Genomic DNA, 22,196 nt, shown 5'->3' on the forward strand with positions numbered 1-22,196 from the left:
ATATCCAAAAAATTTGCATTATGATTCATAACAGTAGCAACATTACAGTTATGAAGTAGCAACCAAAATAAATTTGTTTGGGGGTAACAGCATCATGAGGGTCATAGCGTTAGAAAGGTCAAGAATGTGGAGCAGGTTGAAGTTTGTAAAACTTCTTGCCATAGCTGTGTCTATATTAAGAGAGGACAGATGAGAGAATCTTAAGCTACACAAGAAGTACTTGAGAACATTTCTAAACAGATAGCTCAGTTCTCATGGACATTGAGATGGCCAATCAGTAAATTGAGACTCTTTATGTCCCTGAATCAAAACAAAAGACAGAATTGTTGTACTGTTTGAGGTAATTCAATCATAGCAAACATAGAAAGAATCCTTTCTGTATGCAACAAGGAAAAAAGATCATGTCTTCTCTTCTTTTCCCTTTTCTTTCCTTTCCTTTCCCTTCCATCCCTTTCCTTCCTTTCCCTTCCCTTTCTTTTTCCCCTTTTCTTTTCCTTTCCTTTCCCTCTCCTTCCCCCTGTTTCCTCTCTCCTTCCTCTTACCCCTCCCCTCCCCTTTTCTTTTCCTTCCCCTTCTCTTCCCTTCCCTCCCCTTTTTCTTTATCCTTTCCTTTCCTTCTTTTCTTTCCTTTCCCTTCCCTTTTTCTTCCCCTTTCTCTTTCCCCTTTCCCATCCTTCATTCCCCTTCCCTCTTCCCCTTTCTACTTTCCCCCGCCCCCTTCCCCTCTCCTTCCTCATCCCTTTTCTCTCCTTTCCTTCTCTTTCCCTTTCCTCTTCCCTTTTCATTTTCCTTTCCTTTCCTTCTTTACCTTTCTTCTTTACTTTCCTTTACCCCTTTCCGTTTCTCCTTTCCCTTTCTTAATTTCTTTTCTCCTTTTCATTTCTCCTCACCTCACCTCTCCTCTCCTTTCCACTTCTCTTTCTTTTAATTCTCCCACTTTCCCCCTTCCCTTCTTTCCCTTTCCCTTCTTCCCCTTCTACCTTTCCCCCCATCCTATTCCCTTCCCCTTATGCCCTTCCACCCTATTGGTATTTGAGACAAAGTTTCTCTGTATAGCTTTGGATGTCCTAGAACTCACTCTGTAGACCAGGCTGGCTTTTTCTCTGGCTCTTGAATGCTGGGATTAAAGGTTACCTCACTCGGGATGGTATTTTCTAGATCCACCCATTTGCCTAAGAATCTAATGAAGTCATTGTTTTTAATAGCTGAATAGTACTCCTTTGTGTAAATGTACCACATTTTCTATATTCATTCTGCTGTTGAAGGACATCTGGGTTTTTTCCAGCTTCTGGTTGTTATGAATAAGGTTGCTATGAACATAGTAGAGCATGTGACCTTGTTATATGTTGGAACATTTTTTTTGGGGTATATGCCCAGGAGTCGTATAGCTGGGTCTTAGGTAGTACTATGTCCAATTTTATGAGGAACAGCCAGACTGATTTCCAGAGTAGTTGTACCAGCTTACAACCCCACCAACAATGGAGGCATGTTTCTCTTTCTTATCATCCTTGCCAGCATCTGCCGTTGCCTGAGTTCTTTATTTTAGCTATTCTGTCTGGTGTGAGGTGGAATCTCAGGGTTGTTTTGATTTGCATTTCTATAATGACTAAGGATGTTGAACATTTCTTTAGGTGCTTCTCATCCATTTGATATTTCTCAGTTGAGATTTCTTTGTTTAGTTCTGTCCCTCATTTTTAAATAGGATTATTTGATTCTCTGAAGTCTAACTTCTTGAGTTCTTTGTATATATTGGATATTATACCTCTATGGAATGTAGGGTTGGTAAAGATCTTTTTCCAGTCTGTTGGTTGCCATTTTGTCTTCTTGACTGTGTGTCCTTTGCTTTACAGAAGCTTTGCAATTTTATGAGGTTCTATTTGTTGATTCTTGATCTTCAAGTTCATACCACTGGTATTCTGTTCCCCTGTGCCTGTGTGCTTGAACCTCTCCACCATGTTCTTTTATATTAGTTTCTGTGTATTTGGTTTTATGTGGAGGTCTTTGATCCATTTGCACTTGAGCTTTGTACAAGGATTAATTTGCATTCTTCTACAAGCTGACAGGCAGTTGAACCAGGACCATTTGTTGAAAATGCTGTCCCCCCCCCCACTGGATGCTTTTGGATCCTTTATCAAAGATAAAGTGATCATAGGTGTGTGGGTACATTTCTGGGTCTTTAGTTCTGTTCCACTGATCTACCTGCCTGTTTCTGTACCAATGCCATGCAGTTTTTATCACTGTTGCTCTGTAATAAAACTTGAGGTCAGAGATTGTTTTTGTTATTCCAAATGAATTTACAAATTGCTTCTTTCAACTCTAAGAATTGAGTTGGAATTTTGATGGGAATTTCATTGAATCTGTAGTTTGCTTTTGTCAAGATGGCCATTTTTATTATATTAATCCTGCCAATCATTGAACATGACTTGAAGTTCTTGTCACACAGATCTCACTTGTTTGGTTAGGGTCACACCAAGGTATTTTATATTGTTTGTGGCTATTGTGAAGTGTGTTGTTTCCCTAATTTCTTTTTCAGCCTGTTTATTCATTGAGTAGAGGAAGGCTCCCGATTTGTTTGAGTTAATTTTATATTCAACCACTTTGCTGAAGTTGTTCATCAGCTGTAGGAGTTCTCTGTTAGAATTTTTGGGGTCACTTAAGTATGCTATCATATCATCTGCAAATAGTTATATTTTGACTTCTTCCTCTCAGATTTGTATCCCCATGACCTCCTTTTGCTGTCTAATTGCTCTGGCTAGGACTTACAGTACAATATTGAATAGGTGGGGAGTGAATGAGCAGCCTTTTCTAGTCTTCAATTTTAGAGGAATTGCTTCAAGTTTTTCACCATTTAGTTTGATGTTGGTAATTGGTTTGCTGTATATTGCTTTTACTATTTTTAGGTCTGAGCCTTGAATTCCTGATCTTTCCAAGACTTTTCACATGAAAAGGTGTTGAATTTTGTCAAATGCTTTCTCAGCATGTAATGAGATGGTCATGTGTTTTTTTTTCTTTGAGTTTGTTTATATAGTGGATGACAGTTTGCAAGTACTGCTTTCATTGCATTTTATAAATTTGGGTTTGTTGTGCCTTCATTTTCATTAAACTCTAAAAAAACACTTAATTTCTTTATTTCTTCCTTGACCAAGTAAGTTATTAAGTAGAGCATTGTTCAGCTTCCATGTGTATGTGGGCTTTTTGTCATTTTTGCAGACCAACCTTAATCTATGGTGATCTGATAGAACACATGAAATTATTTCAATATTTTAGTATCTGTCAAGGCCCATTTTGTGGCTGACTCAACTATATGGTCAATTTTGGAGAAGGTGCTGTGAGGTGCTGAGAAGGTATATTCTTTTGTTTTAGGATAAAATGTTCTGCAGATGTTCATTAATTCCAATTGGTTTATAACCTCTGCTAGTTTCACTGTGTTTCTGTTCAGTTTCCCCTTCTATGATCTGTCCACTGATGAGAGTGGAGTGTTAAAGTCTCCCACTATTATGTGTGGTGCAATATATGCTTTGAGCTTTAGCAGGGTTTCTTTTATGAATGTGGGTGCTCTTGTCTTTGGAGCATAGATGTTCAAGATTGAGAATTTATCTTGATAGATTTTTCCTGTGATGAATAGAAAGTGTTCTTTCTTATCTTTTTTGTTAAGTTTTGGTTGAATATCTGATTTAGTTGATATTAGAATAGCTACTCCCACTTGTTTTTTAGGACCATTTGCTTGGAAAATTTTTCTCAGCCTTTAACTCTGAAGTAATATCTGTCTTTGTCTCTGAGATGAGTTTCCCATATGCAGCAAAAAGCTGGATCCTGTTCACATGTCCAGTGTGATAGTCTATGTTTTTTTTTTTTAATTGGGGAATTGAATCCATTGATGTTAAGAGATAGTAAGGAATAGTAATTATTGTTTCCTTTTATTTTTGTTGTTAGAGGTTGAATTATGCTTGTGTGGTTCTTTTTGATTTGTTGTAAGAAGATTATTTTCTTGCTTTTCTTTTTTTTTTTTTTTAAACAAAATAATTTTTATTATTATATTTCACATCAGTCCAACTCTAAAAAATGGCTAATATAAAGAAACAAATACACCATAAATGTGTCTTTATCATTTTACCTTACATCATAAATACTACTATTGCCTTTACCTCTTTTATGTATTTGATGATACCAAACAACATCAAGAAAAACCATTCTGAAGACAGTAATATAAAAATATAAATCCACCCTTCCAGTTTGAACCTGTGCCCTGAGTAGACCATGGGTGCTGGTTCTGCATCCAATCACACAACACCCAGAGGAAGCCCTTCACTGAGGTTCTCTAACAGGCACAAGTGAAGAAGACACAACTTCTGTCCCAATACCAAAGTAACTGGGTCCCCCAGGATCCAGGGAAAAGAAACCCCCACCTAGCCAGTAGTACAGGTCCCTCCCGTCTGAACTTGTGCCCTAAACAAATCTTAGGTGCTGGTTCCACACCAAATCCCACAACACTCAGAGGAAGCCCATCACACAGGTGCTCTAAAACGCCCAGGATGACAGGATCACAGGTATACTAACATGCCCAGGATCACAGGAGCACAGTATCACAGAGGAAGCCCAACTCCCAGAAGATTAGACACACCCAGAAGCACTGGAGCTCTGACACACTCAATGTCACAGTTTAGGCCAGAACATCTTCCCCAACATCCAGTATAACTGGGACCCACACAGGAACGAGGGAAACACAAACCCTGCCCAGGCAGAGACATGGGTTTCTTTTTTTTTTTTTTTTTTGTCTTCAAAACAAGATTTATTTTTTTTTAACATGAAAAATACATGGAAAATACATTGGTCTCTTATCTGTTACAAATAAGACTCAAATTATTAATCATAACAAGAAGTGTTTCTTGAGATATTTCCATCTACACAAAAGACTAACAGCTTATTATTTTTTTTAAAGATTTTAAACATTTTTTGCTTAAAATTATACATTTTTGTCAGTACAGTTTTTTCAGACATTAAAATAAATTTTACATAAAACCATGTGAATATGTTTTTTAGTCAGTACTTGATTTTTTTCAAGGGCTTGACAGTATGCATTGAAAACATACTAGTTGCAATAAGCGTAAAGTACATGCAAAACAAAACGCAACATGGAAGTAGTCAAAGTCTTCTTGTTTTGTGAATATATGTATAGTTTTTGTTTTCTTTATTTCTTGGACTTCATACAGTCTGTGAGTTGTTTCTGGGGGAGTGCAAGCCTCTGGGGTTAGCATCCCACTATCAGTGACTGCATATTATGTCTGTTCTTTTGTGACTGGGTTATCTCACTCAGGATGATCTTCTCTAGATGCAGCCATTTTCTTAAGAATTTGGTTAAGTCATTGTTTCTGGTGGCTGAGTAGTATTCCATTGTGTATATGTACCACAATTTTTGTATCCATTCGTCTTCTGAAGGACATCTGGGTTCTTTCCAGCTTCTGGCTATTATAAATAGAGCCGCTATGAACATTGTGGTGCATATATCTTTGTTGTGTATTAAAGTGTCTCTGGGGTATATTCCCAGAAGTGGAATAGCTGGGTCTTCAGGTAGTACTATATCCAATTTTCTGAGGTATCGCCAGACAGATTTCCAGAGTGGTTGTATTAGCTTGCAACCCCACCAACAGTGGAGAAGTGTTCCTATTTCTCCGCAGCCTCGCCAGCATCTGCTGTCATCTGAGTTTTGGATCTTGGCCAATCTGACTGGTGTGAGGTGGAATCTTAGGGTTGTTTTGATTTGCATTTCCCTGATGGCTAAGGATGTCGAGCACTTCCTCAGATGTTTCTCGGCCATTCGGTGTTCCTCAACTGAAAATGATTTGTTTAGCTCTGTACCCCATTTTTTAATAGGGTTATTTGATTCTCTGGTGTCTAGCTTTTTGAGTTCCTTGTACACCTTGGATATTAGGCCTCTATCTGATGTGGTGTTGGTAAAGATCTTTTCCCATTCTGTTGGTTGCCGTTTTGTTTTCTTGACGATGTCCTTAGCCTTACAGAAACTTTGCAATCTCATTAAGTCCCATTTGTTAATCTTTGACCTTAGAGCTTGAGCCATTGGTGTTTTGTTTAGGAAATTTTCTCCTGTGCCTATGTGTTCTAAGGTTTTCCCTACTTTCTCATCTAATAGTTCCAGTGTATCTGGTTTAATGTGGAGATCTTTAATCCACTTACACTTGAGCTTTGTACAAGGAGATAAGAACGGGTCTATTTTCATTCTTTTGCATGTTGAGTGCCAGTTGGACCAGCACCATTTGTTGAATAGGCTGTCCTTTTTCCATTGAATGTTTACTGCTCCTTTGTCAAAAATCAGGTGACCATATACATGAGGGCTCATTTCTGGATCTTCTATTCTATTCCATTGATCCACTTGCCTATTTCTGTACCAGTACCATGCAGTTTTCAGCACAATTGCCTTGTAATATAGCTTGAGGTCAGGGATAGTGATTCCCGCAGATGTTTTTTTGTTGTTGAGGATGGATTTCGCTATTCTAGGTCTTTTGTTATTCCATATGAAATTGCACATTGATCTTTCCAATTCCATGAAGAACTGGGTTGGAATTTTGATGGGGATTGCATTGAATCTGTAGATTGCTTTTGGTAGGATGGCCATTTTTAAGATGTTGATCTTTCCAATCCATGAGCATGGGAGATCTTTCCATTTTCTGAGATCCTCCTCAATTTCTTTCTTTAGAGGTTTGAAGTTCTTGTCATACAGGTCCTTTACTTCCTTAGTTAGAGTCACACCAAGGTATTTCATAGTTTTTGTAACTATTGTGAAGGGTACCTTTTCCCTAATTTCTTTCTCCACATGTTTGTCCTTTGAGTATAGGAAGGCTACTGATTTGTTTGAGTTAATTTTGTATCCGGCCACTTTGCTGAACTTGTTTATCAGCTGTAGGAGTTCTCTGGTGGAATTTTTGGGGTCACTCAAGTACACTATCATGTCATCGGCAAAGAGTGATGTTTTTATCTCTTCCTCTCCGATTTGTATCCCCTTGATCTCCTTTTGCTGTCTAATTGCTCCAGCCAGGACTTCCAGTACTATGTTGAATAGGTAGGGAGAGAGTGGGCAGCCTTGTCGAGTCCCTGATTTTAGTGGGATTGCTTCAAGTTTCTCGCCATTAAGTTTGATGTTGGCTGTTGGTTTGCTGTATATTGCTTTTATTATGTTTAAATATGGGCCTTGGATTCCTGTTCTTTCCAGGACTTTTAACATGAAGGGGTGTTGGATTTTGTCGAATGCTTTCTCAGCATCTAGTGAGATGACCATGTGATTTTGGTCTTTAAGTTTGTTTATATGGTGGATTACATTGATGGATTTCCTTATGTTAAACCATCCCTGCATCTCAGGGATGAAGCCTACTTGGTCATGATGAATGATGGTTTTGATATGTTCTTGGATTCGGTTTGCAAGGATTTTGTTGAGTATTTTTGCATCAATGTTCATAAGTGAGATTGGTCTGAAGTTCTCTTTCCTTGTAGGGTCTTTGTGTGGCTTAGGTACGAGGGTTATTGTAGCCTCAAAAAATGAGTTGGGTAATATTCCATCTGATTCTATCTTTTGGAATAGCTTGGCGAATATTGGTGTTATATCCCCAATAAATGTCTGATAAAATTCTGCACTGAACCCATCTGGACCTGGGCTTTTTTTGGTTGGGAGGCTTTTGATGACTTCTTCTATTTCTTTAGGTGTTATAGGGTTATTTAGATGGTTTACTTGGTCCTGGTTCAACTTTGGGACCTTGTATCTGTCTAGGAATTCGTCCATTTCCTCCAGATTTTCCAATTTTGTGGAGTATAAGTTTTTGTAGTAGGATCTGATGATTTCTTGAATTTCCTTAGTTTCAGTTGTTATGTCACCACTTTCCTTTCTGATTTTGTTAATTTGGATACTCTCTCTTTGCCCTTTAGTTAGTCTGGCTAGGGGTTTATCAATCTTGTTGATTTTCTCAAAGAACCAACTCTTTGTTTTGTTGATTTTTTCAATGGTTTTTTTTGTTTCTATTTGGTCTATTTCTGCCCTAATTTTGATTATTTCTTGCCGTCTACTCTTTTTGGGTATATCTGCTTCCTTTTGTTCTAGTGCTTTTAGCTGTGCTGTCAGGTTGCTGATGTGAGCTCTCTCCAGTTTCTTCTTGGAAGCACTTAGGGCAATGAGTTTTCCTCTCAATACTGCTTTCATTGCATCCCATAGGTTTGGGTATGTTGTGTTTTCGTTTTCGTTGAATTCTAGAAAATCCTTAATTTCTTTCTTTATTTCTTCTTTGACCCTGCTATCCTTTAGCAGAGTGTTGTTTAGTTTCCATGTGTATGTGGGCATTTTGTTGTCTTTGTTGTTGTTAAAGACCAGCCGTAGACCATGGTGATCTGAGAGGATGCATGGGAGTATTTCAATCTTCTTATATCGATGAAGGCTCGTTCTGTGTCCAATTACGTGGTCAATTTTCGAGAAGGTGCCATGTGGTGGTGAGAAGAAGGTGTATTCTTTTACTTTAGGATAGTATGTTCTGTATATATCTATTAATTCTAGTTGGTTCAAAGTCTCTGCTAGTCTTGCTGTGTCCTTGTTCAGTTTCTGTTTCCCTGATCTGTCCATTGGTGAGAGTGGGGTGTTAAAGTCTCCCACTATTATTGTGTGAGGTGAAATGTATTTTTTGAGCTTTAGTAGAGTTTCTTTTATGAATGTGGGTGATTTTTTATTTGGAGCATATACGTTAAGGATTGAGAGTTCCTCCTGACAGATTTCCCCGGTAATGAGTAAAAAGTGTCCTTCTTTATCTTTTTTGATAACTTTTGGTTGGAAATTTACTTTATTCGATATTAGAATAGCCACTCCAGCTTGCTTCTTGGAGCTGTTTGCTTGGAAGTTTTTTTCCCACCCTTTTACTCTGAGATAGTGTCTGTCTCTGTCTCTGAGATGAGTTTCCTGTATGCAGCAAAATGCTGGATTTTGTTTATGTATCCAGTCTGATAGTCTATGTCTCTTTATTGGGGAGTTGAGACCATTTATGTTAATAGATATCAAGGAATAATTGTTTCTGTTTCCTGCCATTTTTGCTTTTTTGGGTTGAGTTGTGTCTGTGTTTTTTTCTTTAGTTTTTTTGTTTAGGAGTTTTCTTGTTTTTACTAGGCTGTATTTTCCCTCCTTGTATTGGGTTTTCCACCTATAATTCGTTGTAGTGCTGGGTTTGTGGTCAGATATTGTGTGAATTTTGATTTGTCTTGAAATATCTTTGTCTCTCCATCGATGGTGATTGATAGTTTTGCTGGGTATAGCAGCTTGGGCTGGCACTTGTGCTCTCTTCAGGAGTGCATGATGTCTGTCCAGGCTCTTCTAGCTTTCATAGTTTCTGTTGAGAAATCGGGTGTGAGTCTGATTGGTCTGCCTTTATATGTTACCTGACCTTTTTCCCTTACTGCTTTTAGTATTCTTTCTTTACTTTGGGCACTTGATGTTTTTACTATTATGTGTCGGGAGGTATTTCTTTTCTGGTCCAACCTATTTGGAGTTCTGAAGGCTTCTTTTATGCTCGTGGTCATCTCATTCTTGAGGGTAGGGAAGTTTTCTTCTATGATTTTGTTGAAGATATTTACTGTGCCTCTTAGTTGATACTCTTCTCCCTCTTCTATTCCTATTATCCTTAGGTTCGGTCTTTTCATTGTGTCTTGTATTTCCTGGACATTTTGGGTTAGGAGCTTTTTGTTTTTTGCATCTTCTCTGGCTGTTTTGTCTATGTTTGCAATGTTGTCTTCTGCCCCCGAGATTCTCTCCTCGATCTCTTGTAATCTGTTGGAAATGCTTGCTTCTGTGACTCCTGATTTCTTTTTTTGGTGTTCTGACTCTAGGGTTATCTCTTTTAGCGCTTTCTTTATTGTGTCAATTTCTGTTTTAATTTCCCTCTTCCATTCCTTTATTTCTTTGGTTCTGTTTTCGTCTCGTTCTTTGAGTTCTTTGAGTGTTTTCCTGTTTCTTCTTTAAAAGCTTCTGAATCTTTTTGCTTTTCCTCCCTTTCTTGTTTAAGTAACTCTATCAGCGTCTTGAGGCATGTTTTCAGGTCTGTGTCTTCTTTCTCTGGAGTGTTTGGAATTCCTATGTTTGCTACTATCGGAGAGCTGGGTTCTGGTGTTGCTAGATTGTCTTGGTTTCCTTGGGATATACTCTTTCTCTTTCCTCTTGCCATTTTGTTGTCAGTGATATGTTCTTGCCTTTCCCTTGTATCTGGTCTGTGTCCCTGGTACACTTTCCGTGTGCACTCCTCAGAGATCTCTCTACTCCCCAGCAGCCCAGGTTCCGGGTGGCAGCTGGGACAGGCTCTGCTCTGCGTCCTGAAGTCGCCCCCGGATGGGAACAGACGTTCCTAAGATCTGTTCCTGGTCACAGTAGCTCAGCCTGTACGAGCCGCCTTTCCGGCTGGTGGTTGGGCCAGGCTCTGCTCTGTGTCCTGAAGTCGTCTCCAGGTGAAAACAGAAGTTCCTAAGATCTGTTCCCGGTCACTGTATCGGGGAGGACAAGGCAGGCCAGGGCAGGGGGTGCCCTTTCTGTGTGCACTCCGCAGAGATCCCTCTGCTCCCCCGCAGCCTAGGTCTCCCACTCACCAGTTGCTCAGCCTGTACAAGCCGTCTTTCCGGCTGGTGGTTGGGCCAGGCTCTGCTCTGCGTCCTGAAGTCCTCTCCGGGTGGGAACAGAAGTTCCTAAGATCTGTTCCAGGTCACAGTAGCTCAGCCTGTACGAGCCGCCTTTCCGGCTGGTGGTTGGGCCAGGCTCTGCTCTGCCTTCTTGCTTTTCTTAAGGTGTAGTCTTTCTCCTTGTGTTGGAGTTTCTATTATTCTTTGTAGGGCTGGTTTTGTGGACATATATTGTGTGAATTTAGTTTTGTCTTGGAATATCTTGGTCTTTCCATCTATAGTAGTTGAGAGTTTTCTGTATATAGTAACCTGGCCTGGCATTTATATTCTTTTAGTGTTTGTATGATGTCTGTCCAGTTTCTTCTAGCTTTCATAGTCTCTGTTTAGAAGTCTGGAGTAATTCTGATTGGTTTGTCTTTATATGTTACTTAAGCTTTTCCTCTTACTGTTTTTAGTATTCTTTCCTTGTTTCGAACATTTGGTGATTTGGAGAACTTCTTTTCTGGTCAATCTATTTGGAGTTCTTTAGGCTTCTTGTATGTATGTTCATGGTCATCTCCTTCTTAAGGTCAGGGACATTTTAAAAATAATTTTGTTGAAGATATTTAGTGGGCCTTTTAGTTGGGTGTCTCACTCTCTTCCACACCTATTATCAGTAGATTTGGTCTTCTCATTGTTTCCTGAATTTCCTGGATGTTTTGGATTAGGAGCTTTTTGATTTTTGCATTTTCTCTAACTGATGTGTCAATGTTTTCTGTGTTATCTTCTGCCCCTGAGGTTCTCTCTTCCATCTTGTCTTCTGTTGGTGATGATTGTGTCTGATCTCTTTTCTTGGTTTTCTATCTCTAGGGTTATCTTCTTTTTCCTTTTGTGATTTTTTTTTTATTGTCTCTATTTCTGTTCTCAATTCCTTCACCTGTTTGGTTGTGTTTTCCTGTAGCTCTTTAAGTGATTTCTGTGCTTCCCCTTTAAGGGCTTCTACTTATTTACATGTGTTCTCCTAGTTTTCCTGTAATTTTTTAAAGGGAGTTATTCATGTGCTTCTCGAGGACCTCCATCATCATCATGAAGTATGATTTTAAGTCTAAATCTTGTTTTTTTTTGTGTGTTGGGATATCCTCTATTTGTTGTGGTTGGAGAACTGTGTTTTGATGTTTCCAGGTTGTCTTGGTTTCCATTGGTTAGGTTATTGTGCTTACCTCTTGCTATCTTGCTATCTGTGATGGTAGGTGATCTTCTTATCTCTGACTGTAGCTTGTCTCTCCTGTGGGTCTGTAGGCCCATGTGCTCATGGGCCGAGGAGTGAGATTGTTCCTGGGTGTTCAGCTCTCTGTGGAATAGTCTGTGAGTTTTGATAGAGGTGGCCCAGCTCTGGGCTGGAACAAAACATTCTCAGTCAGCACCATGCTACCTGTGAACTGAGAGTTCCCAGCAGTTTTTCCCCAGATAGTCAGTGGAGAGGAAGTAAGGACTCACCTATAGGCTCAGGAGGAAGAACTTCCTGATGGTCCTCTAAGTATTCAGAAATCTGGGGCAGGCCATGAGTCCTGATGGCAGTGGCCTGGCTCTGGCTCTGTGTCAATATTTTCTATGGTATCTTTTGCCCCTGAGATTCTCTCTTCTATTTCTTGTATTCTGCTGATGATGCTTGCATCTATGAATTTTGATCTCTTCCTGTGTTTTTTTTTTTATCTCCAGGGTTGTCTTTCTTTGTGATTCTTTATTGTTTCTATTTTCATTTTTAGATTCTTCATGGTTTTCTTCAATTCTTTAATCTGTTTTGTTGTGTTTTCCTATAATTCTTTAAGGGATTTTTTTTTTTTTGTGTTTTCTCTTTAAGGGCTTCTACCTTTTTACCTTTGTTGTCCAGTATTTCTTCAAGGGAGTTATTTATGTCCTTCCTTAAGTCCTCTATCATCATCATGAGATGAGATTTTAAATCCAAATCTTGCTTTTCAGGTATGATGGGGTATCCAGTACTTGCTGTAATGGGAGAACTGGGTTCTGATGATGCCAAGTAGCCTTGGTTTCTTTTGCTTATGTTCTTGTGCTTGCCTCTTATCATTTGGCTATCTCTAGTGCTACCTGCCCTCGCTGTCTCTGACTGGATCCTGGTTGTGTCAGAACTCCTCAGAGCCACCTGTCTCTATTATCCTGTGATTCTGGGATCCTGTGATCCTGAGATCCTGGGTGTGTCAGAGATCCTGGGAGTCAAGCTTTCTCTGGGTGTTGCAGAAGTGGGTGGAGAACCAGGGCCCTGTGTTTGCTTTGGGCACAGTAATAAGTTGTAAGGAACCTGTGTTTGTGGCTGGGCAGGCGTTTCTGTTTTATTGGCTCCTGTTGGGAGCCCAATTATGCTAGGTGTTAGAAAAGATGTTGTGGCCTTAATTGGGATCTGAGTTTTCAGAGCTCCATTGCTTCTGGGTGTGTCCAATCTCCTGGGAGTAGAGCAGCTTCTATGATCTTGTGTTCCCTGGGAGTTGGGCTTCCTCTGGGTGTAGTGGAACTGGGTGTGGTACCAATGTCCAGTGTCTGTTCTGGGTACAAGTTCAGGCTGTAAGGACCAATTTCTTTTTCAACTTTGGTTGTAGAAAGAATTGAGTATGATGTGGCAGTTTTTCTTTTTTATTTATTTTTCTTATCCTTCTTTGCATCTTCATATGCTTGGGCCCTTACCTAAAATATATTCATGAGTAGTTTAGTTTTAGTAAAAGATTCTGCTACTCTTGAAATGGTTTTGAAATACATCTCATTTTTAGTGGTATTCAAAGACCACTGATAGCTTGTTGTCCATAGGATAAAGCCTAGGCTTTAATACTCCTAAGATATTTTAGAGCCTTCACATCAAGGTCTCTTTATTTGTAGGACTCTCAAACCTTCTACTCAAATATAGGATCTAACATGTAGGACTACTGTTGATTCCCTAGAGAGACAGTGAGCAAACATCTCTCAGTGAGCTGCTCCCTATCCCAACGGCCCCCACAGTACAATACCATGTGATCAGTGAGTAGTCAGTCACTGCTACAGGACTCCAGGAGATCTTGAATAATTACTTTGTCTTATTTAATGAGTTCCTCCTAGATCTAGCCTCCTCTGGGATGCAAAGCCCCTTAGGCTCAGGGATGAGCAGAATTAGAAGTGTGAGCAGGGATGAAAGAGACTCAGGTGATGACTACAAAGGCTGCTTTTCATCTACCTATACTGAATAGATGAGAACAGGATCTTGGATCGTGGCCTAGGATTTTCACAGACATTCTGGGTAAGTTGGCAGGAAGGTGAATGAGGTAGGGCTTTTGTTTCTCTAAGTTTAGTTGAAGACTTTAATTTCCTAGTCTCATGATACTCTGAAATACTTTCAGATATACTTTTTTCTCTCATGCTCCCAAGGCTTTCCCCCATATTATAGAAATGTTCTGGTTAGATGCTGTCACCTGTAACATTTTTAGTATAGCATTCATTATTATTACTAGGCAATGTGTTATCACAAGATTGTATCATGGCAACAAAAGGGCATCTCTCTAGGGAAGGCATTTTATATAGATGTTCTTATATACTGGAGTATTCAAGGAGCTTAAAAAGGCCTAGATAACTCTCTTGAAAAGATTATAATTATAATTATTGGGGAGCAGTAAAAATCTGTTATTTTAAAAAGTGTATGATTATCAAAGTGTGGTTCACAGACTGGCAAAATTAGCATCACCAAATATAAATTTTGAATGTTTAAAATATAGAATTTTGAGCCCACAAAAGATTTCCTGATCAGAATCAGAATTTATTAGAATAATGAGGTGTTCCTTGGACTAAATCTAAGCCTTTTGTTATCTTTATGTGCAGTCAGACTGAGAACTGGACATGAACAATATGAGAAAAATGAGGAACACCATTATGGAGGCCCTGGAACTTGTGTTGATCAGTGGTACCATCTGCAAGTAGTGTTCCTGTTCTTTGTTATTCTTCATGACAGCTTCAATATGAGAGGTGTGTCCTGTTTATTTCTCAGGGAAGCTCCATTCTAAGATAGGTGTATAGGATTTTATTGGTGCTTTTCCAACTGCAACATTGGAAGATTATGTAAATGTAAAAACTATTAGTATGGCTAGATTAAATAGTAATGGTAAGGTGCAAAGTCCAGCAACTGGGCTCAGTGTGCCTCTTCAAGGTAGGAACTTCTCATCTGCCGTAACAACCTTTCCCCTTTTAGCTTTGAGGAAACTGACATATGGATACATGGAAACAAACCAAATTGAAGTCCCTAAATCCCATTTATTCATTTCTTTCTCCCCAAATCACTTGTTAACTTAGTAGTTTTCACCTAAATATCGATGGATCATATGGGCACTATTACTCAAGAAACAAAATGCTTATAGTTACCCATTCCAGGTTGTATATTTAGAATAAATTGTAGCCTAATGTTTTCTATGGGTCTGAAGTTACATTGGAAATTCTGTAGCACTGTCAAAAGCTACATGGTTTCAGGATAGTGAGTCTGAGAAGACCCACAGGCTGGTTCCTACCCATGACTTAGCCTCCAAACACAGGCCATAAATATTCCTGAAACTACTCACATCCAAACAGCATGCCAGTTAGACCTGCTGCAAGATGAAGGACAATACAGCCTTTCCTGCATGGACACATTATGGTGAGAAATCAGCTCCAACCAGTGATCAGGGCATTGATCTTGTGGAGTGGAAAGAGGGTCCAATGGAAACTAAGCCGTCTTACCTAGGAACTGAAGTCTTAGCAGTGAAATCCACATATAGTGTACCATAGAGAAAGCCTGGTGAGATGGGAGCTAAGAGAAGATGACACTAGGCAGCAGGGACAGCAACTGTGGTAGGCTGGAGTTAGGATATAAGAACCTCTAAGTCTAGTATTGATAAAAGTGGAATGTGAGGTTTATTGTGGAAGTATGAAAGGGATCAGGTGTGTGTGTGTGTGTGTGTGTGTGTGTGTGTGTGTATGTGTGTGTGTGTGTGTGTGTGTGTGTGTGTGTGTGTGTGTATGTGTGTGTGTGTTTAAAAGGAGTTTTGGATCTTGAAAAGCAAGAGACCATCTTCAGTTAGAAGAACAATGATCAGTTTATTTTCAGATAGTCACAATGTGAGAAGATTGAAATAGGGTGAGGAAGAAAGGAGATGAAATATTTTAATAGGGCACTGAGCCCATCTAGAAGGGATACACTTGTCAGCTAAAATGGCCATTGGAATTAGCATGGATGGCTTAGGAAGAAATTAAATGACAGATGCTACGGGACTTGCTAGACTGAATGTTGATAGTCATGGGAATGAGTGGATGGATGAAAATTACAGCACCTCTTACATGAGCCTAGATTTCTTCCCCTGAAATATGAGAAACTGGAGGAAAAGTCTGGGAAAAGGGCAGGGTGAGCTGTAGAGGTATTTGAGATATACTGAGCTGAAGATGGCCCTGTTACACCCATGGAGAAATGAGCAACAAGCAGCTGGTGGCAGAGCGCTAAAGGTAACAGTGGTTTAGATGAGAATTTTAGTTGATAGTGGATGACATGGGAACATCCAAGCATTTGTAGGAATATAGCCATAGAACTATAAGAGGAATGTTTAGTAGGAAGTCCCAGGAAACAGTAGCTACTGTAAGAAAAGAAAAACCCAGTTCGAATTATTGAGAATAAATGGTCATTGTATTTCCAGGAGAGCAGCTGGCCTGTGACTATTTAAGGTAGGAAATAGGAGCCAATTCCATTTTACTATCTGATAATCAGTGACAATGACTGAGAAGTGGCTTAGATTTAGTCATGAGGATGAATTTAAGAAATTCAACATGGTAATGGATGCCTTAAATCTCAGTGCTCAGGAATAAGAGTTCTGGGCACACCTGGTCTACACTGAGAGCTCCAGGAGAGCCAAGGATAAGAAGAGAGGTCCTGTGTCAAAACAAAGAAATTTAACTTACTTTCACTTGATGAGGGTGCAGTCAATAACAGAACACTTAGTAGAGTGTATATCATAGAAATGTATTCATTTTTATTTGGATTTAAGGGGACTTAAAATTTTTTTTCTTAAGGATTCTGGTGACACAGTATGACAGAAAAGAATCAAACTGTCATCTCCCAGTTCCTCCTCCTGGGTCTGCCCATTCCCCCAGAGCACCAGCACCTGTTCTATGCTCTGTTCCTGGCCATGTACCTCACCACCGTCCTGGGGAACCTCATCATCATTATCCTCATTCGTCTGGATTCCCATCTCCACACACCCATGTACTTGTTTCTCAGCAACTTGTCCTTCTCTGATCTCTGCTTTTCCTCTGTCACGATGCCCAAGTTGCTGCAGAACATGCGGAGCCAAGTTCCATCCATCCCCTATGCAGGTTGTCTGACACAAATGTACTTTTTCTTGCTTTTTGGAGACCTTGAGAGCTTCCTCCTTGTGGCCATGGCCTATGACCGCTATGTGGCCATCTGCTTCCCCCTTCATTACATGAGCATCATGAGCCCCAAGCTCTGTGTGAGCCTGGTGGTGCTCTCCTGGGTGCTGACCACCTTCCATGCCATGCTGCACACTCTGCTTATGGCCAGATTGTCATTCTGTGAGGACAATGTGATCCCGCATTTTTTCTGTGACATGTCTGCTCTGTTGAAGCTGTCCTGCTCTGACACGCATGTTAATGAGTTGGTGATATTTGTCATGGGAGGCATCATTCTTGTCATCCCATTTGTTCTCATCATTGTGTCCTATGCACGAATCGTCTCCTCCATCCTCAAGGTCCCGTCTGCTCGAGGCATCCGTAAAGCCTTCTCCACCTGTGGCTCCCACCTGTCTGTGGTGTCCCTGTTCTATGGGACAGTCATTGGTCTGTACTTATGTCCATCAGCTAATAACTCTACTGTGAAGGAGACTGTCATGGCCATGATGTACACAGTGGTGACTCCCATGCTGAACCCTTTCATCTACAGCCTGAGGAACAGAGACATGAAGGGAGCACTGAGTAGAGTTATTTGTAAGAAGAAAGTTTTCTTCTGTCCATGATGGAAATGCTTGAAATTATTTATTTAATAGATAAATGATATCTGGATTCTATTATCACCTAATTCCTTTTTTCACTAGGAAAATTTTGCATGTGTGTGTGCGTGCATGTGCAGGTTTATATGCATGTGGAAGTGGGTATATGTGCATGTGCATGTGTAGGTATACATGTTTCTGCATACCCATTAGCAGATGTCAGGTGTCCTGTTCTATCACTCTCTACCATGCTCCCTTGAGACAAGGTCTCTTACTGCACATGAAGCTACACTGGCACCCAGAAAGCTCTCAGGTCCTCCTGCTTCCACCCTACATGTTGTTGGAGTTACAGGCACATGACCATACCTTTTTAATGTGAGTGCTGGGGATCTAAACTCAAGGCATGATTCTGAAACACCATGCACTCCTACCCACTGAGCCATCTTTTCAGTTCTACATTTATCATTTATTTTTTTTTTTTTTGTGGTGAGACACTCTTAACCATCTGGTCTTGGAAATATACCATACATTCTGTTTATAGGCAGCCGATGGTGCAACAGCCCAGTGAAGCTACTCTGATGTCATTACAAGGTAGAGGCCACATCTCTCCCCATTCCTTTCCACCTTACTCTCTCTAATTTGACATGCTATGGAGTATAATGTGATGTTTCAGTGTGTGTTACATTATGCAGATGGATATGAGGATTAGAGGTTGGACAGGATCCCTTAGAAGTAGATAGGGAGGGGCATCTATGGCTATGTACCAAAGATGGAGAGCTTCCAAGACTCCTCGCTTTTTTCATACCCTCCTGACTTAAGACAAAACCTGGAGGTTTAAAAGAACCTTCCCTGGGTGTTTTCTCCTGTGGGTAGAATCCTCTAAAAGTGGCTGGGTTTTGACTTCCAGAGTCCCCTCTCCACTTTTTCTCTTATGTCTGCTGCATGCATGTGCATAATCATCCAATAAAAGCCTTTCTTTAAGTGCTGATTCTGTCTGCTGGTGTCTCTGGTGTCTGAGATGTCTCTGTTGCTACCTGCAGAGCTTGAGTTTTGTTTTCTTGTATGTTAGAAGTGTGTAATTTTGTTTTTGATTTTATAGGAGGCTACAATTTAAGGGAGTTCCTTGACCATTAAAAGAGACTTTAGACTTCAGACTTTTACATAATATTGAGACTGTGAAAGACAATGGACACTTTTGAAAATGGATTAAATGCAGTTTGCATTAATAAGGTGATGAGCCAACAGATGCCCGAGAGCAGATATTTAACCATTTTGTTCTCCTCAGTTAGTGATGCTATTTGGGGAGGTTGGTGTGGCCTTGTGGGAGGAAGTATGTCACTGGAGACAAGCTTTAAGATGTTGAAGACTCACAGTTCTTCTAGTTAGCTCCATCTGCTTGTCTCTGAAGATAAGAATTCTCAGTTTCCTCCTACCTTCCCGATATGATGGACTCTTATTCCTTTGGAACTAGAAGCTCAAATTAATTCTTCCTTTTATAAGTTGCTGCTAGTCATGGTGTTTTTCATGGCGACAGGATAAAGAAACATAATAGAGTAGATATTGAAGAAAAACCAAGCCTCATGCTGAGCATAGTGGTGCACAGCAGCTATCTCAACATTTGAGAGAGGGTGGGCCCCATTGTAATATCCACTTACAACCACTACATTACTAAATCAGCGCAATATCTTACTAGCCTCTAAACATTGTCCTTATACCACAGATAAGCACCATCTTCACCTCTCATCAAGGAAACTTCTCTTTGAAACAGACAGAGACTATTACAGAAACCATAACCAATCAAAATGCAGAGTTGTAGAGCCTAGTTCCAGTGGATACATATATAAAACCATTTCCATATTTAAGACCCAGGGAACAGTGTGCGTGTGTGTGTTGCAGGCATGTGCTTGTGTGTCAGTGTATATGTGGTATGTGTGAGTGTATGGTGCAGGCATGTGTTTGTGTGTGAGTGTATATGTGTGTGTATGTTGTGTGCTGTGTGTGTTGTGCTGTGTGTGTCTCTGTGTGGTGCAGGCATGTGTTTGTGTGAGTTTATATGTGTGTGTGGTATAGTGTGTGTGTGTGTGTGTGTGCATGCACGCATGTGTGCGAGCGCAGGGGTTGTAGGACAGATGATTAGGGTGACTGCTGTGAGATTGTGTCTCCTAGTAAATCTTAGAAGCTATACTTAAAGTCTCACCAACATGACTGCTAAAACATGAGCTGAACAAAGACAGCAACAACAGCCATGCCAAAGTGGACAGGAGAAAACTCATAAGGCCTCAGTTGTACACAGCGAACGAACTACAGGCAACTGAGGAATGCTGAGAGTGGGAGAAGCAGTTTTCCTCAGGGAGGAGCACACCAATACCAAATGATCAATCCTAAATACATATGTGGAAATATTACATGGATTGGGCAAGATATATATATATATATATATAAACAATTAATGAAAATAGGGAGCATGAATTTGAAAGAGAACAGGAGGGGTATATCAAAGGGTTGGGAAGGAAGCAAAGGGAAGAAACAGATGATGTATTTGATGTATTTTTATTATAATCTTAAAAATAAAAGAAAGAAAAAAGATTTTCATTAAAAATAAGACAGACAACCAAGTAATCAACCAGGGCAACACAAATAGAAAAACAAAACCCTTAACATACTGAAACTGAATATGAAGGGATGGGAAAACATCATCTACATAAATAGAAAAAAAAAGTGGTGATGGCACATATCTGAGATCTGAGATTGGCAAAAGACAGGAGGGCATTACATAACAAGAGGATTAATTTTTCTCCTTTAAGAAAGCATCTAGGCATCTAGCCATCTAGCTAATAGTAAAGGTCCTGAAAACCAGCAGTGGATTGTGAGTCAACAAGAGTGGAATGCCTTATTACCCATGTCCTGTCCCAGACAGACTACTGGACAGAAAAGGAACGAGGAAACAGTGGACTCAGCACACCAGAAGCCAGCAGACTACGGAGAGCACTGCATCTAACAGCGGCAGAGTATGTATTTGTTTAAGTGTACACGGGAGATTATCAGGGCTAGAACATGTGCAGGGCCACAGGAAAGGTTTACCAAGATTGAAATAATGTCTAACGTGTCTTCTGAACACATTTATATAAAGCTAGAACTCATCAACAGATGGAATTTCAGAAAATCCTCAAATGTATGGAAGTTAAGCATGTTTCTGGACAGCCAATGGATTGAAAAATTAAAAGGGAAATGGTGATATATCTTAAGGCAAGTGAAAACAGACGCTCACCACCAAAACCAACGGGATGTAGCAAGACTATGTCTTCTAATAGAAACATTTCTACCAAGAGACACCCACATCCAAGAAGTAAGATCCAGAGCAACTTAATGTTAGTCTTCAAAGAACTAAAAAAATAACAGGCGATGCTAGCAGAAGGAAAGAACAATACAGATCAGCTCAAAACAAACGAGAGACTAGAAAAACAGTGGGAAATATCAGCAAAACTGATGACTAAGAGATAGGTCTTAAAAAACAAAATTAATGGACTGTTAAGTAGGCTGATAGAAGGAAAAGAATTGGCAAGTAAATGTAACATCAAAGGAAAGAACAGACCATGATTGTCTGAATATGAAGTAGCCTGAATATGAGTATGAACATGGAACCTGATGAGGGCACCCTCTATACTCAGGCAGGAACCCAAGTGGAGAGATAGGGACACCAACCAACCCACAAAACCTTTGACCCACAATTTATCCTGTCTACAAGAAATGCAGGGATGGGACATGGAGCAGAGACTGAGGGAATAGCCAAGCAATAACCAGCTCAACTAGCGACCCATCTCACAGGCAAATATTAATCTCTGACACTATTAACAATACTCTGTTATGCTTGTAAACAGAAGTCTAGCATGGTTGTCCTCTGAGAGGTTTTACCCAGCTTCTGACTCAGACAGATGCAGACAAATGGGCAAGCTGAAGGGAGGTGGTGTAGGAGGTTAAGCTAAGGCAGGCAAGAGCACACAGAGAAACAGTGATGGGAGCAGACCTCAGCAAAGGAGAGTAAACCTTGTGTGCCAGTGCCCTGAGCCCATGGCTGGTGGGTGATTATTAATTAGCCTTCAGAGTCAAACATCTACCAGATCCTTTCAATAGAGCTTGAGAACTGAGGTTTCAGAGATGCACATGACCCACAACTGCATCTTTCCATCAAGGTAATTAACACAACTGATGTCTCAAGAGTGTAGACAGGTCCTGAGGATGTTGGGCATCAGATACTTGTCCAGTACAGATTCAGCTACAGTGTTTTTCCCAGACATGGGAAGACAAGTTGAATTGATACTTCCCCTCCATGTAGATACTCAGCTGTGCCTGATTTTCTAGGACTATGAAAACAGCTGCCTTAACACATCCACCCCCTGCCTTCTTTCTCTAATATATTTTTTCATCTTTGAGGTTTTTGATTTTCTTTTCCTCCTTATTACACTTTTAACCATATTTAAAACTTTTATTTCTTTATTGTTATTCTTTTTCATATATTCGTCTAATTTTGTTCACACATCTTTTATCAGTGCATAATTTTTTTCCTTAGTTTAT

At 40.0% G+C, this 22,196-nt stretch overlaps 1 protein-coding gene across 1 annotated transcript; it reads left to right on the top strand.

The window, feature by feature from the left end:
* Positions 1 to 16,706: 16,706 nt before the first annotated feature.
* On the top strand, positions 16,707 to 17,651 carry LOC308425165 (olfactory receptor 1468-like; the record flags this gene model as incomplete). The annotated part of the gene is made up of 1 exon (XM_080922402.1): positions 16,707 to 17,651. The coding sequence occupies one exon, from the start codon at positions 16,707 to 16,709 to the stop codon at positions 17,649 to 17,651; it is 945 nt and encodes a 314-aa protein (XP_080778528.1).
* Between the last annotated feature and the right edge of the window lie 4,545 nt (positions 17,652 to 22,196).

Source organism: Micromys minutus (genome assembly GCF_963924665.1).
Source record: "Micromys minutus genome assembly, chromosome: 10".
Classification (NCBI taxonomy): Eukaryota; Metazoa; Chordata; class Mammalia; order Rodentia; family Muridae; genus Micromys; species Micromys minutus.